General features: G+C 42.0%; 1 protein-coding gene across 1 annotated transcript in view; it reads right to left on the bottom strand.

Annotated features, from left to right (window-relative positions):
* Nucleotides 1-244: 244 nt before the first annotated feature.
* Nucleotides 245-14,461, bottom strand: part of SNAP25 (synaptosome associated protein 25) — a 28,674-nt gene continuing 14,457 nt past the window's right edge. The window contains exons 4-7 of the mRNA XM_063391788.1: nt 11,637-11,754; nt 7,751-7,876; nt 5,496-5,640; nt 245-1,264 (exon numbers count right to left, since the gene is read on the bottom strand). Of these exons, the coding sequence (XP_063247858.1) occupies nt 1,196-1,264; nt 5,496-5,640; nt 7,751-7,876; nt 11,637-11,754 (458 nt within the window). The 3' untranslated portion in view covers nt 245-1,195. The remainder of the gene's footprint in view (nt 1,265-5,495; nt 5,641-7,750; nt 7,877-11,636; nt 11,755-14,461) is intronic.

Here is a 14,461-nt window from a genome sequence, read left to right as displayed (position 1 = left end):
AAACTGACAGGAGACATAAGGAATTTTCATATTACATGCTGTAAATGATATTTATCTCACAGTTTATCTAGAGTTCATTCATTAGGTTTTTTAATTATTTTTTAATTGTCAGCTACTAAACATCTCAGCGATTTGGTGTGCATAGCTCTAGGTAAGCAACAGAGAACTGTACTGATAACAAACCACATGGGGATAGCGACTAGTAAGAGAGAGCCTTATAAAAATTACATTTCTTTGCACCATTTCATATGGTAGTTGTTTCCTCCAAAAGATAGTCTTCAAAAGCAGCAGACAAACCCAATATATTACACTTATTTCTTTTTGTCTTTGACATATTTTTCAGCCAAGCTTTTATTTTGCTGGCAATGGCTAAATGGTGAGTGCCAAATCCCTCTTTTTTTCATAATTAAAAAAATGATCATGATTAATAACTATATATATATCAACAAGAAAAAAGTGGCACAACTGCAAACTTGCTGGTATAACATAGTCCCAAAAGAGTCCGAATACTGAGCATGCTTTTGTTGTCATTGTTGGTGTGCTACTGCCATGGGAAAATTCTTGTTTAAGTAGGAGTCTAAAAGTCTATTTATTCCTCATGCATAAATGCATAAATCACATCACTTTTTAGTGCAATGCTTGTTATAGTAATATAATTCCACATTGTCTAATCATGAAATCATAACAACAGATAATGGCAATGAAGAACTGAAGACAGCAGGTTTAAGTGCTTAAACATCATGATACCCAAAGACAGGAGCATGGCAGTAGCTCTGTGGAATGTCACAGTTTTACAAGAACAATACTGTATATTTAAAGGTTAACAGCACGTTTAGCATTCCAACAGTGTTGTCATTCAGCAAACATCATTAAAAAAAAGAAGAAAAATGAGGAGAGGGGAAAAAAAGGAAAGGAATCCAAAACGGAAACAAGGAAAGGAAAGGAAGAACCCCAAAAAACATCATAGTGAGCTATAGCCATCAAATCAGCACTATGTACAACCTTTGGAAAGAAAGATATCTAGAAAAAAATAATTACAAGTATCATTTTTGGAAAGCTGACAAACTACACAGGACAACATTTACAATGGGGCTGATATGTGCATGTGTGCAAACCTAGTAGATAAATACCATGATAAAAGCATGAAGGTGCTGCCCTGCTGGACAGCATTGAAAGGAAATGCACTTCTCTGCATTTAACCGCTGCCCAGCATCTTTGTTGCACGCTGGTTGGCTTCATCAATCCTGGTTTTGTTGGAATCAGCCTGGGGAAACACAAAGGAAAAAAGGGTATGAGTACATGGAAGAAAGAGAGTACGAGAAAGAAAAAGAGCACAGGAAAGAAAGACAAGGCTTGGTGGGTACTTCCATAATTTTGGCTAGGTCACAGAAAAATTAAGCTTGAAAATACTGGAGAGCTGCTTTTTATACTGGTATTAGGGACCCAAAGAGATTACAGATTTTCTGGGTTTAGTTCATGTAGCCTTTGAGCAGAGCTTTTCTGTTTGTGATCAGCTCCACTGAACTCCTGTAAATGCTGTGCCAGATCTGTAGCTGATGCTGTCAACAGCGCTGGTGGTACCGATGGTAATGGATGCCAGCATGAGAACTGGTGGTGTGCATCTGCATTTTGCTGGGGAAAAGCTTCAGAGCCCTCTAAGATTCAGTGGACCTGGACTGTGGTCTAATTTACATCATCAGCTATTGGTCAAAACTAAAATTTTAGTCAGTGTAGAGACTCCTGGAGCAGAGAGGCTGTATCATCTGATATAGGGAATGCTGGCAAAGATAAATTTCTTTGAAAAGATCAGCCTGGATATCTTTGCTCTGCATGTGAAAGGAAGGGAATAGGTGGGAGAGATGCCAGTACTCCAAAGTTCCAGTGTAGTTGCAAGACAGAGTAGCCTCTTTCATTAGGCAGCATCATAAACAGGAGTTAAGAAAAGCAGGGATTCTACTGTGATTTGAAGCAATCAAACTGCAATTTAGTCTGGCATAGACTGAGCCATTAACTGCACTGTTTTCCCTGGGGTAACACCTGCCATGATTATAAAATGCCATTAATAAAATGGCACCTCTTGGGAGGTTCGGGAGTTCTCTCTGAGTAGGAGGGCACTTTGACCATGACTTTCTGTAGCTCTGCAGAAGTTGGTTTTGGAGACTAAAGACACTGTTTTAGCTGACAAAAACTGGCAAAACTCCACTCAACCCCACGTTGCCATGCCGACTTATTCTAGCAGAGGGACTAGATAGAAAATGGTTTCAATTTTTAAAATCAGACCTGTGGGAAAGGTGAGAATTGTGTTGCTGCTTTAAAAGCACGGGCTCCAATAGCAAACTCCTTCTGTTAGCTTTGATGATTGTTCCCACTTCTCTGGGGTGTATCCAAATTGTAAAGATTTATTTTAAATCTCCAATTTGCAAAGACAGAATGGTGAAGCAACTTTCCCACATGCATTTAAAAATCCTTTAAGAATGTTCACACTGATGTGCAATAAATCCTTCTGAAGTATCTTGGGCTTTTCTCTGTAACTGTTTTGGAGAATGCTATGTAGATGTGTATTTTTAGTGCAGTAGCATGTGCCAGCTCCTCAACAAGCATAAATCAGCAAAATTACTCATTATATACTACCCTTTTATATACTACCCTTTATTTCAGCCGTGAGTTTGACCTTGTCTACCACAGTACAATTTGTGTGCTTTTGCCAAAAGGCTACCTAAAAAGTTAATGGGTTTGGAAGCAGTTACCTTTGTCAAGAAATGCCTGCATATTCATTGACCAGTGATGAAGCATCATGTTCCTAATGATGTTTAGACATTGGTATCTAGTGGGTGATGTTGCATTGAAGGCAGTGGGATTCTTTGTGCTGACCTTCCCACTTATGTCAAGACAGAATGCTTTGAGACCCTTCTACTTTCCTCCCAGCCTCGTATTTATGGTAGATTTCAGGGCCAGGTTCTTCTGGTGATGGTGCCATTTGACCTACTCATCACATTGTCATTTTGGTTTTTGTCCCTTTCTCTCTGATCTGAGGAAAGGATAAATGAAGCCTTTTATTCATTGCTGTCCTGATTACTGTGGCTAGATCAGATGACATTGCTGCATGAGATTGCTCTGGTTTGGGTGCGTGCAGCCAGTATAACATCAGTATAACATCATTTATGATGCGTCCCAGGGTACTTTGGGTTAGCTTTGTGATGCACCCCAAGTTTTGCAAACAGTGCCAGCCAAGGGTCTTTGTAATGATCATAACTGACCCAAAGCACAGTGCTCCCTCTGGTCAGGAAAACAACCCTGGTAATGCTGTGAGGGAGACGAGGGTCTATTGGCATATTTCATTGCAGACTGGATGTGTAATTGTGGTTTTGCTGTTATCCAGCTAACCATAATTTCTGTCTTTTATAGAGGGTTTTACTAAGACATTGTGTTCCTTTTTCTAGTACCTCATTACTGTGTGTCCTTACTCTGAGAAATTTGGCTTATTTTTCACTAAGACTGAAGACTGTCTTATTTTTGTGCCGCTCTCAAGACGACTCCTCTGTATACGATGCAAATCCATCTTTCACAAATGTGTCACTGTTCCTTAGCCAAGGCCCTGGGTTATTTTATGAATCCATTTGCTGCCAGTGGTTTTGTGCCATTGCCACACCAAATGCCAAAGTCTTTAAGAAGATCACATAGCTGTGGAAGTCTGGTCCCTCAGCTCACTGCTCTCAGCATGCACTGTTAGAGGTTTGGCCTATGTGCTTAATGTGCACAGAGGGCCTGGTCAGTGTTTTCAAAATCCAGATGTTTGCAAGCCTGAGCTGGTAGGAGAACATTGACTTGTTGGGCTTGCTGTATTTTGGGATAGGATCCTGCAGGCACGGGTAGGATGCCACTGATTTCCAGCCACAGGGCATGTCTCCTGCCACTGTGACATGAGCAGGGGAGGTGGGAACACAATAGTCCTCATTGCTTTGAGAAAATAATGTATGTCATAGGCTTCTTATTTAAAGATGCTCATGGTGTAGGCTGTATAAACTCCCTGTCCCTTCTCAAACCATAGAGAGATGTGCTGCTTTCTGGTTCTTTGCATATGAATAGCAGCAGTAAATCGTTTTCCCAATGCTTCTCATTTTCCCAGAAATATGAAATGGTGCATAATGGTATCCCAGTAATACTGTGCAATTTCCAAACACATGCAGCTTTCTAAAGCAAGACTTCTGACCAACACAAAAGGCATGTGCTCTACGGTGCCAGGTGACTGTCTCTCTGTCAGGGGTGATCTTCCCAGCCTTCAGATAACACATACTTCATCCCATTCTCTCCAGAAACTACCTCTGATAAGGGAAGCTCTTGGAGTGAATCCCTCATTGCAGTATTTTCCTTAATTTTTATTATTAGGCTCTGATATAATTAACTGACACGAAAAACAGGCATGGGCATCCTGCTTGTGTGAGGAGGCGTGTGTGTGTAAGAAGGCTCAAGAGCACCAGCTCTGCCTCTTGAGGTCAGAATTAACTCTAAGCACCACATGTAAGTCCTTGGGTTAGATCCTCAGGTTGTGTAAATCTCAGCGGAAGAGGAGCATTGTGTTGATTTTACACCAGATGAGGATCTAGCCTCTTATGTCACTTCAGCCTGCCTGTGCCTGTGCCTGGAGCTCTGCCAGTCCCAATGCAGATGGCTTGCAGATCTTGGGATCTGAGGATGGCAGTGAGCTCCCAGGCAGGCTTGGAGGGGGCTGCTCTGTGCTTCAGAAATCTGCAGTGCAGGTCTGGCACTGGAACGGTGCTCTCTGCCTTTTTAGATGGTGATTTTGCAGAGCTCATGCCAAGCTTTTGGTATTCCACTGGGGCCATGTGGGGCCCAATTATGAACACAGAAATAAATATATATATACACATGTATAAATGTGTATGTGTATATATATAGATATATATATGTGTGTATATATATATATATATATATATATACACACACACATACCCTCCTCCAAAAAAGCAGGTAGATCTCTGTCCTAATGTTGTTATAAGCAGCACAACAAAACTGGCCACATTGTTACCATACAGAAAAGCTTTGCTTGATAAATTCCCATCCTTGTTTGGGGACTGGTCCACAAGCAGGTGATCTAATCCTGAGCTGCTCATGGCGTTTCCACGGAAGGAAAAGCCCAGGAGGACTTTAAACTTTCCAGGAAGTGCCAGGGCAGTCAGATCCAAGCCCCACAGTTTAGCATAGCTCAGGGGACTTGTCCTTTCTCAGAGCTATTGCAGAAAGAGCCTTGATGTCTGCTAACAGGTCCCCTTGCAGTTGTGTGGCAAACTCAACAGCAAGGGTTCAGCCCAGCCCGTGCTGGAGGTGTAGATTCACAGCAGCAAGCTCTGCTTTGGCCCAAGGATTTAGAGGGAGAAGAGAGGAGCTATTTCTGTCCCTTGTCCATTCCAGGCCCGTGCTTGGAGAAGGGAAAACAGAGCCCCTTCTGAGGTCCTCATGGAAATGGCAGCTCTTACCTTCTCCATGATCCTGTCAATCTGGCGGTTCTGTGTGTCGATCTCGTTGCCCATGTCCAAGGCCATGTGACGTAAGTTGCCAATGATGCCGCTGACCTGCTCAAGGTTCTCATCCATTTCATTTTCCCGGGCATCATTTGTTACCCTGGGAGCAAAAAACAATTCTTTAAAGCAGAGACAGGAGATTGCCCCTGGAACTGTGATTCACCCAAAACCTCCACTGCAGCCTCTGTCGCTTGTCACCTGAGGAGCATGCTGCTGTGCTCAGCTTTCAACAAAAGGGACTAATGAGCAGATAACCTGAAAAATATTATATGCTTATTTGTTGGATGTTGGGCTCAATTGTCTGGGTTATCAGTGCTCCGTTTATATTTATACATATTAATAATTTATATATCATGTCTGCTGTTAATAAAAGTGTTGTTGTCTGAGCTTGCCTATACCACATTCTGCACCTCTCTGCAGTCTCAAAGAATGAAAGGGTGCTCCATTCAGATCTGTGTGTGGTTTGTGTTCATAGGAAGTGCTGGAATGTGGGGGAGTTACAGCAATAGCAGCTCCCCTCCTTGAACTGCGGGTAGCTGATGAATACTGTCCAGTCCTTGTATGCTTGGGGCTCACAGAGATATTGAGGGGATTCAGCTGTGAAAATCCTGACCTAACATTCTATTTAATTAACTGTATTTCTGATGAAAGACAGAAACAGCTTCTCTCAGATTTACTGGCTTTAGCAAAGATCATTTATCTCTCATTCTTAGCACCATCTTTTGCAGTTGCTTGCTGTTTGGAGGAAAAACTTGTGCTTGAGCCAAGGCCCAGTTCAACTCTCTAGTGACTAAAGAGGCAGGTGGTGAATGATGCTGGGAAAAGCAAGGTCCATGGGTCCCACTCAGAAAATTCCTACTTTGAGCCTCTTATGCAATTTGTGTTCCTGTAGGTGCCCAAAGGGTGCTCCAGGCTATTTGCAGAACAATTATGGTGAAGCAAAACTTCCTTCACTGCTATTCTATTATCATGCCCCAGCCTTCATTTTGGTGGGGCTGCCATCCAGAAATAAATAAATAAATAAACCTGAATGGCAGACCCATCAAACTTAAATGGCAACTCCATCCCACGCTCCAGATTGCATGACAGCATTGTTTTTATCACACTGATTTCCCTTTATCACAGCAGCCAAAAAAATAAGTGGATAATAGTTTTTGGAAAGATAATTACTTATTAATCTAGTGTCCTTAATCTTCAGAGATCAAAGCTTTGCCTACTGGTATGCCGTTATCCATGCTGATAGCATTGTCATCTAAATACATGCCCCATAAGCTCTGTAATCAGTAGTACTGTGTGCTGGATCCCTGTGAGTCATGGGAAGTTTGCAGTGGGGTTGCCTTTAACACAGCTGTGCGCATCAAACTGGCTTTGATTTAAGAGCCCAGGGATTCCCACTTTGTTCCTCCATAGCTGTGGCTTCCCAGCAGCTGAGGAATGGGGCATCATTCCTCATGCAGCGAGGTTTTGAGGATACTCACCAGCAGGGGAGGGGTGCACCTCTAGTTTAAAGTGTTCTTCAAGTTCTGTGCTTGGCTCAGTGCTTTGGCAGGAAACGTGAGGATTTTTTGTTGTTGAAAAGAAAGGCAGGGCTGCTGGATGCTTTGGTACATCTTCGGGCAAGGATAGACAATGGGCACTACATGCCTTGAGACATAATGCCAATAAACTGGTATTTATGTGACACTTCATTTCTAAGGCATTTGACAAGTGTCATTAGTGAGACCCATAATAAGGCCCCCAGGAAAATTGTTCACGCAGGGAGCTGGCGTGCTGAGGACAGTGCTGCCTGGACATGACTGTCTGCACCCTCACAGTGCTGCTGTGAAATAAATAAATAGACTTTATGTCTAGTTTATTATTGCCCAAATCTGGAAAGTCTCAAAAAGAAAGGTTTGGGCGTGTGTTTTCAAGCATCTTCTGGTTCTCAGGGCCAAGACCCTTATTTCCAGGATTTCCAGCAAAGTCCCCATCCTTTGCACTAGAGCTCAGGTGACCCTCCAGGGCCTGGATGCAGTAAACCTTTAGGATGTGCCTTAATCACCGTCATTCTGAATCCGAGCACCGCTTGGTGGAAAACCTTGGCTCCATCACATTACCCAGCACCTCTGAAGGAGTTAATGAGCACCACAGAACTCATGACCATATGGAAGAGATCTAAATATATCAGTGACAAGGAGAACAGAGAGAAAACTGTGGATAAAAAGGCTCACCTGCGGATAAAGCCACCACTGATGGCCATCTGCTCCCGTTCATCTACGACACGTGCAGGCTGGCTGGCTACAACACCATCCTGATTATTGCCCCAGGCCTTTTTGTAAGCATCACTTGATTTAAGCCTATGCGAAAAAGACGATGAGTAACAAAGCACCAAGTGCACAAGGACAAACGCAAAACTCTTTACCTCTCCAAGCTAAAAGCTGAATCAAGCAAATGAGTTTTCAGAGAGAGGGTCATTGGTTGTATACCGATATATCATAACCCTGGATAAAAGGAGGGGGTGGGTTTTTTGCCTTTTTTTTTCTTTATTGCCACAACAGTGATGGTCAGAGGTTTCATTTCCAATAGGGTGAATTGCAATTCTCAGGTCTACAACATTGCACACAGGTTTTTGGATGTTGACTTAGTTTCCAGAAAGAAGGAAAAAAAAAAATTAAAAAAAAGAAGGAAAAAAAAAAAAAAGAAAAAAGAAGAGAAGAAATACAGATAAGTAGAAAACATTGTTTCATTTCAGTGACACATATGTTTTGACATCAAACACAGAGGACGTACTGGCAGACAGACATAAAAACAGAACTGCCAAGTATAGTGTGTACATCACATCACAGCAACACACCCTCTTAGAGAAAAACAGATTTGGCTACAATTTAATGTTTTACCATGCAGAATATTTGGTTTGTGATGATATTTTTTCAATATGTATGTGGCATAATAGGCATTTAAAGCCACTGACCTTTCCCAAGATGATTTGGGGATGATTTTATCATAGGGTTCATTAGATTTTTCAAATAATATATCGGTACTTGAAAATAGTAATCATACATCGACAGTTGATGTACAAACCTTTGTCCACAGAGACAAAAAGTAAAATAGGCAGAAGTGAAATGAGTGCAGGAGAAAATAAAAAATACGAGCAATCTAGCATCAGAAAGGGAAATTTTTCTACATTTTTGTTCATGCACCAGCTACAGGCATGAATAAGAAGTAAAGCATTCTCACTAAGCACAGTTGCCCCAATAGTTCATCATACCCTCAATGCATCAGCAGTAACAGCCTTCACAATAAGCAAGACACAGGCAAAAATGGATCATCACTTCCTTCAGGAGTTTTAAACCACAGGACTTCAAAAATAGCCTAGGAACTTTTTATATCTGTGTTTTGCGGCAGTTACATTAACCTTCAGCGAGCCATTTTTGACTGAGCTGCCGTGGGTAGAAAATTAACATCCAGGCACCCCTAGAGCGGCAGATTGACATGTGCAGCCTATTTAGGGCTGCTGTCATTGGGGTCACCAGGCAAGATTGAACATTTTAACAGGGGAATGTAAGGGTTTGGGGCCCACAGGTATAAGTTCTTGATTTTGTTCCAGAAATGCAGCCGTTTCCAACAAAACCACTGGGAACTGCAAATCTCTGTGGTTTCCCTGTTCCTTGATCAGCTCCAATCAGTCCTATAAACAGCCCTGTGGCTTGGATTTTGGGGGAAGAACTGAACGTGCTTCTGGGAGATTTTGGAAAGGACATGACAAACCCATCTCTGGTGTAATGTTCTCTCCATGCCCCCTGAAGCAGCTCAGTTTTAAATGAGCCTGAAGATGTGTTGTATGATCCAATATAGAATTAAAATATAAGATTAAAGGAGTATCTTTCCTACTCATCTGTTCTTTTGCTTATTTCCTATTAAAGTTTGTGAAGAGTTAAAAATAATGATGGTTGGCTTGTTTAATTCTAGTTCTCTGAAACTATACATCAGCTTTGGCATTTCTAGAAATGCCTGAAAGTAATTCTCTTGCTGCAGATACATTACAGGGTTTTGCCTGTTCTTTAGACCTGTGCAACTTTGTGAGAGAGTTTCTGTGCTTGAGGTAAATGATTTCATATGCCCAGAATCTGATCGCTTGTATTCTTGTGGATTTCCAGTTAAAGTCAACAGGTGGAGCTTGGATCTGTTAATGGTCAATAGCAGTTGTCCTTTTGAATGCAGCCTGGTCAAAGTTCCATGCCATGGGCATTTTGGGTCTCTTAAGAATGTAGGATCAAACTTTACATATTTTTAAGGCTGAGAGAACTGTACTTGCACTGTATATCAGGCTAGAGTTACATGTGAAGTGGTTAATCTTTTTATAAATATATGCCATTCATCTCCCACCAGCCGGAAGAGCATTAGGGGATCATGGTGATTCTGATGCCCAGAACTGTATGGATTTGTCTCTCTGCCACACTCCACTCCTCAGAACATCGTCTTATCTGTACCAGTGGAGTCCTGGCTTAGTGACTCAGGGAACAGTGTCTAAAACCATTCTTCGTCCGTCCTCTGAGCTTCGGTTAGCAATGCTGCTCTCTGAAATATGGCTGCAGACTGATAGGGTCAGAATGCCAGTGAAGGCAAAAGAGGCACCTTTACAAATTCATGCCCCCTACATCACCTGCAGAATCATTCTGTTCTTGCACCATGATGCTGCAGCCGTGCCGAAGTGGCAAATGTTTTAGTGCCACGTGCCAGGTGCTAATCCCATCACTGTCACATGTCTGGCTGCCACTTCTGAGCTTTTACAGCTTGTACAGTGTGGGAGATGTAAAGTTTCTGCTGCATTTGTGCCTGCAGCTGTTGTGCATAATCTCCTCTGGCACAGGGCAGCAAAGGCTACAGCCTGTCAGAGCTCATACCCCTTGCAAAAAGGGTGTATGCAGCTCTTCCCATTCCTCCTGCTCCCTCTCCTATTTCACATCAAGGCAGTAATAATTCTGGGCAAAATGTTTACCCCAAAAAAGTATTCAAGGCTTGGTACTTGCAAAAGAAGCAAAACAGATTAAAAAAAAAAATAGGTAGTATCTGCATTGTGTCCCAAGGGAATTAACTTCAAAATAAATGTGACTGATAAGGCAAAACCCTAGTCCTTCTCTTCTGATTTTTGGCAAAATACCCCTTGAACTCTGTGACAGCTCTCTTTCCTTTTGGTCTTCATAATCAGGATAGGATCAGGCTTTGGCTGTGAAAAAAGTTCACGTAGAAAGGGAATTCAATATTACAGCAACACTGCTTTGTTTCCTGCACTATCTCTGGCCAACCATTTAGGAATGTTTTCACTGCTTTGTTTCATGTCTACTCACTTCGTGCTGGATTTGCCATTCCTCAAAGACTTTGGATTGGTCCCCGATTTCCTACACCCGCAGAACCGCACATCACATTTTCATTTGGCATTTAAAACAAGCTTGGCATTACTTGGAGGAAGGTTTCGTTCAAGTGTGATGGCATGCAAGCAAATTCGATGCATTTCAACATTTCTGCTTAGTGTACGTGCTACCCAAACGAGAGAAATTTGGCATGATGAGTGAGGTTTTCTCAAATTTTTTGCCTGTGGCAGGATGAAAACCATTTTAAGTTGGGTTCCAATTATGAAACGTCACATCTCTTTCAAGATCTCATCAAGGACTATTTCTGTTGAACAACAAAAAGGTGTGATTCTCATCCACAATTTTGAGCAATGTTTAGTATGGCCTCTTCTGCATTTTTTCAGCTCTTTTGTTTATGAAACTTGTTCGTGAAAATATGTTTCAAAATTTAGAGTGCCCAGGAATAAGGTAGCCCCTGTGTTTTTGTTCACTGGAAAACAGAACCACTCAGTACACTTTGTGTAAAATGTTGAAACTTTTACCATTAAAAGGTGTCAACAGTGAAGCTTTCACTGCAGTATGCCTGATTTTAATGCATCTAATTCCCAGTAAGTTGTCTATGCTATGAAATGAATGCATTTGAACCAGAATCGTTCTTTCTGCATGCCACATGCTCATCCTGTCCATGTGCCTAGCAAGGATGAGCTTCACAAGGCCTTTGGGATCAGCCTTAAGTGCTCAAAGAGATGAGGCAGGCAGCACCTACTTGTTACATGGACAGACACAAAGACCACAGAATTTTCCTAGGTCCGTCAAATTCTTTTCTGCTTCTTTCATGTCCTTATTGATTTGGTCCATTCCCTCTTCGATGCGTTCCAGTTGTTCTGATTAAACACAAGTATTTTATCCCCACAGAATGAAGCAGATGGAAAAGGACAAAGAAAAAAAAGACAAAAACTTCAGACATTCACTGTGACAAAAAACTGGACACCACATAGCAGAGCCGGTACCCAGTACCTACTTGTTACAAGGACATATGAAAAGGCCACAGCATTTCCCTAAATCTTTTAAATTTTTCTCGGCCTCCTTCATGTCTTGGTTGATATGGTTCATGCCTTCTTCAACACGATCGAGTTGTTCTGGTCAGGACAAAGGGATGACAGTGTGGAATGAATTGTATTTTTGTTTGTTTGATTTTGTCTTCAACAGAACATGAAAAATGACCATGTAGAACTGAGTTAATAATGACATTACAATGCATTAATCTGAGCTGATGCATTGCTGAGAGGATGTACGCTGCACTGGATGCTGAAGGTTTTTTTATTAGTATGGGAAGAGTAAAACAAAGGAAAAATTTATCTGAAATATATTAATATAAACAGGATGTAATGATGTAGAAAGGAAGGGTTATAAAGTTCAAGGTCCAGAACATAATACAATACATCAACTTACTAAGACACAGTGACATCCAGGAGAAAGAAAGATAGTGTTATTATTTTGCATTTATGTATGTTAATATTAGAGAAAAGATGTCCTTCCATGGAAAACACTTCAGTTACTTACGCTTACAAGTGCCTTGGAATTAGGTGGGTTTGGGCAGCACAATTGCTTTGGTTAATGAGTGAGAGGGCTGGTAGTTAATGGTAGCAGTGATGGAGTGAGCTGTTAAAGGCTTGTGTCGAGGTACCTTTTCCTCCAGAGGCCGAGGAAACTGAGACCTGCCACTTTGACTGGTGCTGCATATTGATCTCTAGCCTGAGTGTGGCCCCAGGGCTGGGTTTCTTCCTTGGGTGGGTGCTGCAAATCAGGAGTAACCTCAGTGAACACGGGAAAACTGAAACCACTCCGGGAGCCTGATGCTCTCCCTGGGAGAGGGTCACCGGCTGTGGCATTCCATGTCTCTGGCCCCAAGCAAGCTTGTGGAAACAGGCATTGGGTGAAGACTCATGTTTTCAGTATGGTCACTCCTGCTTTGCTCCAGGGCAAGTTAAGAAGCACCAGACCCAGAAACCAGCCACATATAGACCCTGTGTCTCTGCTGGCATTAAACAGAATTTGGCCTATTTCCACTTGACGCTGAAGGGTTTTCTTAGTGACTTGGTTTTCTAAGTGACTTGGTGGCTCAGAATAGCTTAATGTGCTGTTTTCACTTTTGATGCTGTGGAAAATGTCCTAGAGGAACAGAATGCCACAACATAAAAGTGTAGGAACAGATTCTCCACTGAGGTAAACAGATAGGGATCCAGTGGGATCAAGGGTCTTGTGTGGAGTCTGCAGTAGGGGCAGTATTTTATGTGGGATTTACATTTTACACCATTTGTTCCCAAGGGATGGACTCAGATACTACCCAGAATCAGAAAGTTGCTTGGAGTGGCATTTCGATCCATTAAAAATTGTCACTGTACCTAATGAGGAAAAGTAAAGCAATCCCAGTAAAATTTAAATATATCCCTATTCCCCATATGGAACAGAAAAACACTGAATTAGACTGTAGAGGAAGGAACTAAGAACACTAGTTGTAGAAGGAATTTAATGTCATCCCTGACATTAACTGAGTCCTATCCAGAAAAAAAAAAGAAAGAAGAAAAATCATACCCATATTGACATCAGTAAAAATTTCCTCTTAACTTCTTTGAGAACATGAAGAACCCTAATTTTTTATTTAGGTTGCTAATAACAATTGAGGTTTAGCTTTTCAAAGCTTTCTGGGGAGTTTAGATACTCAGTTCCCATTAAAATTAATTTTATTTAATTAATTTTAATGGGAAACAGGAACCTCACCCCTCGGGGGTCTAGAAAATCATGGGCTAAAATATTCAAACTGGAATAATTCAAGTATTGAACCTGTGCTCTTTGTTTTATTCTTGCATGACATTGGGCTTTGAGAAGGAGAGGTGCCATGTTGGTATGGTGAGACTCATTTGCTTTTCTGCTGTTAGTTCTCATTCTCCTCAGCTGGATGGACCTGATATGATCTGAGTTATTGATCCCAAATCCAAGGATATATTTAGAGGATCAGAGTTACCTGGCATTGCCCTCTAAAAGGGGCACACACTGTGTTAACAAAGGATTGGCAAACCAAGAAGGAAACCTGAGAGAGGGACTGCACAGTTCTGCCAGATAAACTGCTGAGCTGAGAACCAGAAATGCAAGGTTGGATTGTCTTAATGCACACTGTGATTTAGGCTTCAGTAGAAGCTTTGGTTGGTGTCCATAGGCACAGATTGTCGTTCTCATCAGAAATGTGAGTCTGTGATAGAAGGGGACACCCCTCCCTGTGCTCCTGCTCCTTGCTAACCCCAGTTCCTGCCTGCTCCTGCGGGGTTGGGCAACACTTGCTCTCGCTCTGGGGAGCAGCTGTGGGAGTGTGAGCTGGCTTTGATGCTGGTTCATGCAGCATGATGGAATTTGCTGCACTTCCATCCCAGCTCGTGCTTCCAAGAGCTTCCAAGTGCTTGCAGAGCCCCTTTTCAGTTAAAAGATGGTTGTGCCCACGTGTGCATTTTGACACTTGAGAGGGGGATGAGATCTGATCTTTCTTCCACTGATTTTCCTGCTAGTGCTTCTCTAGCCTTGTCTGTCCAGTGGCAA

Source organism: Prinia subflava, chromosome 2, assembly GCF_021018805.1.
Source record: "Prinia subflava isolate CZ2003 ecotype Zambia chromosome 2, Cam_Psub_1.2, whole genome shotgun sequence".
NCBI classification, from domain to species: domain Eukaryota; kingdom Metazoa; phylum Chordata; class Aves; order Passeriformes; family Cisticolidae; genus Prinia; species Prinia subflava.
Note: the sequence above shows the minus strand (reverse complement) of the source record. Positions and strands in the feature narration are given on the sequence as shown.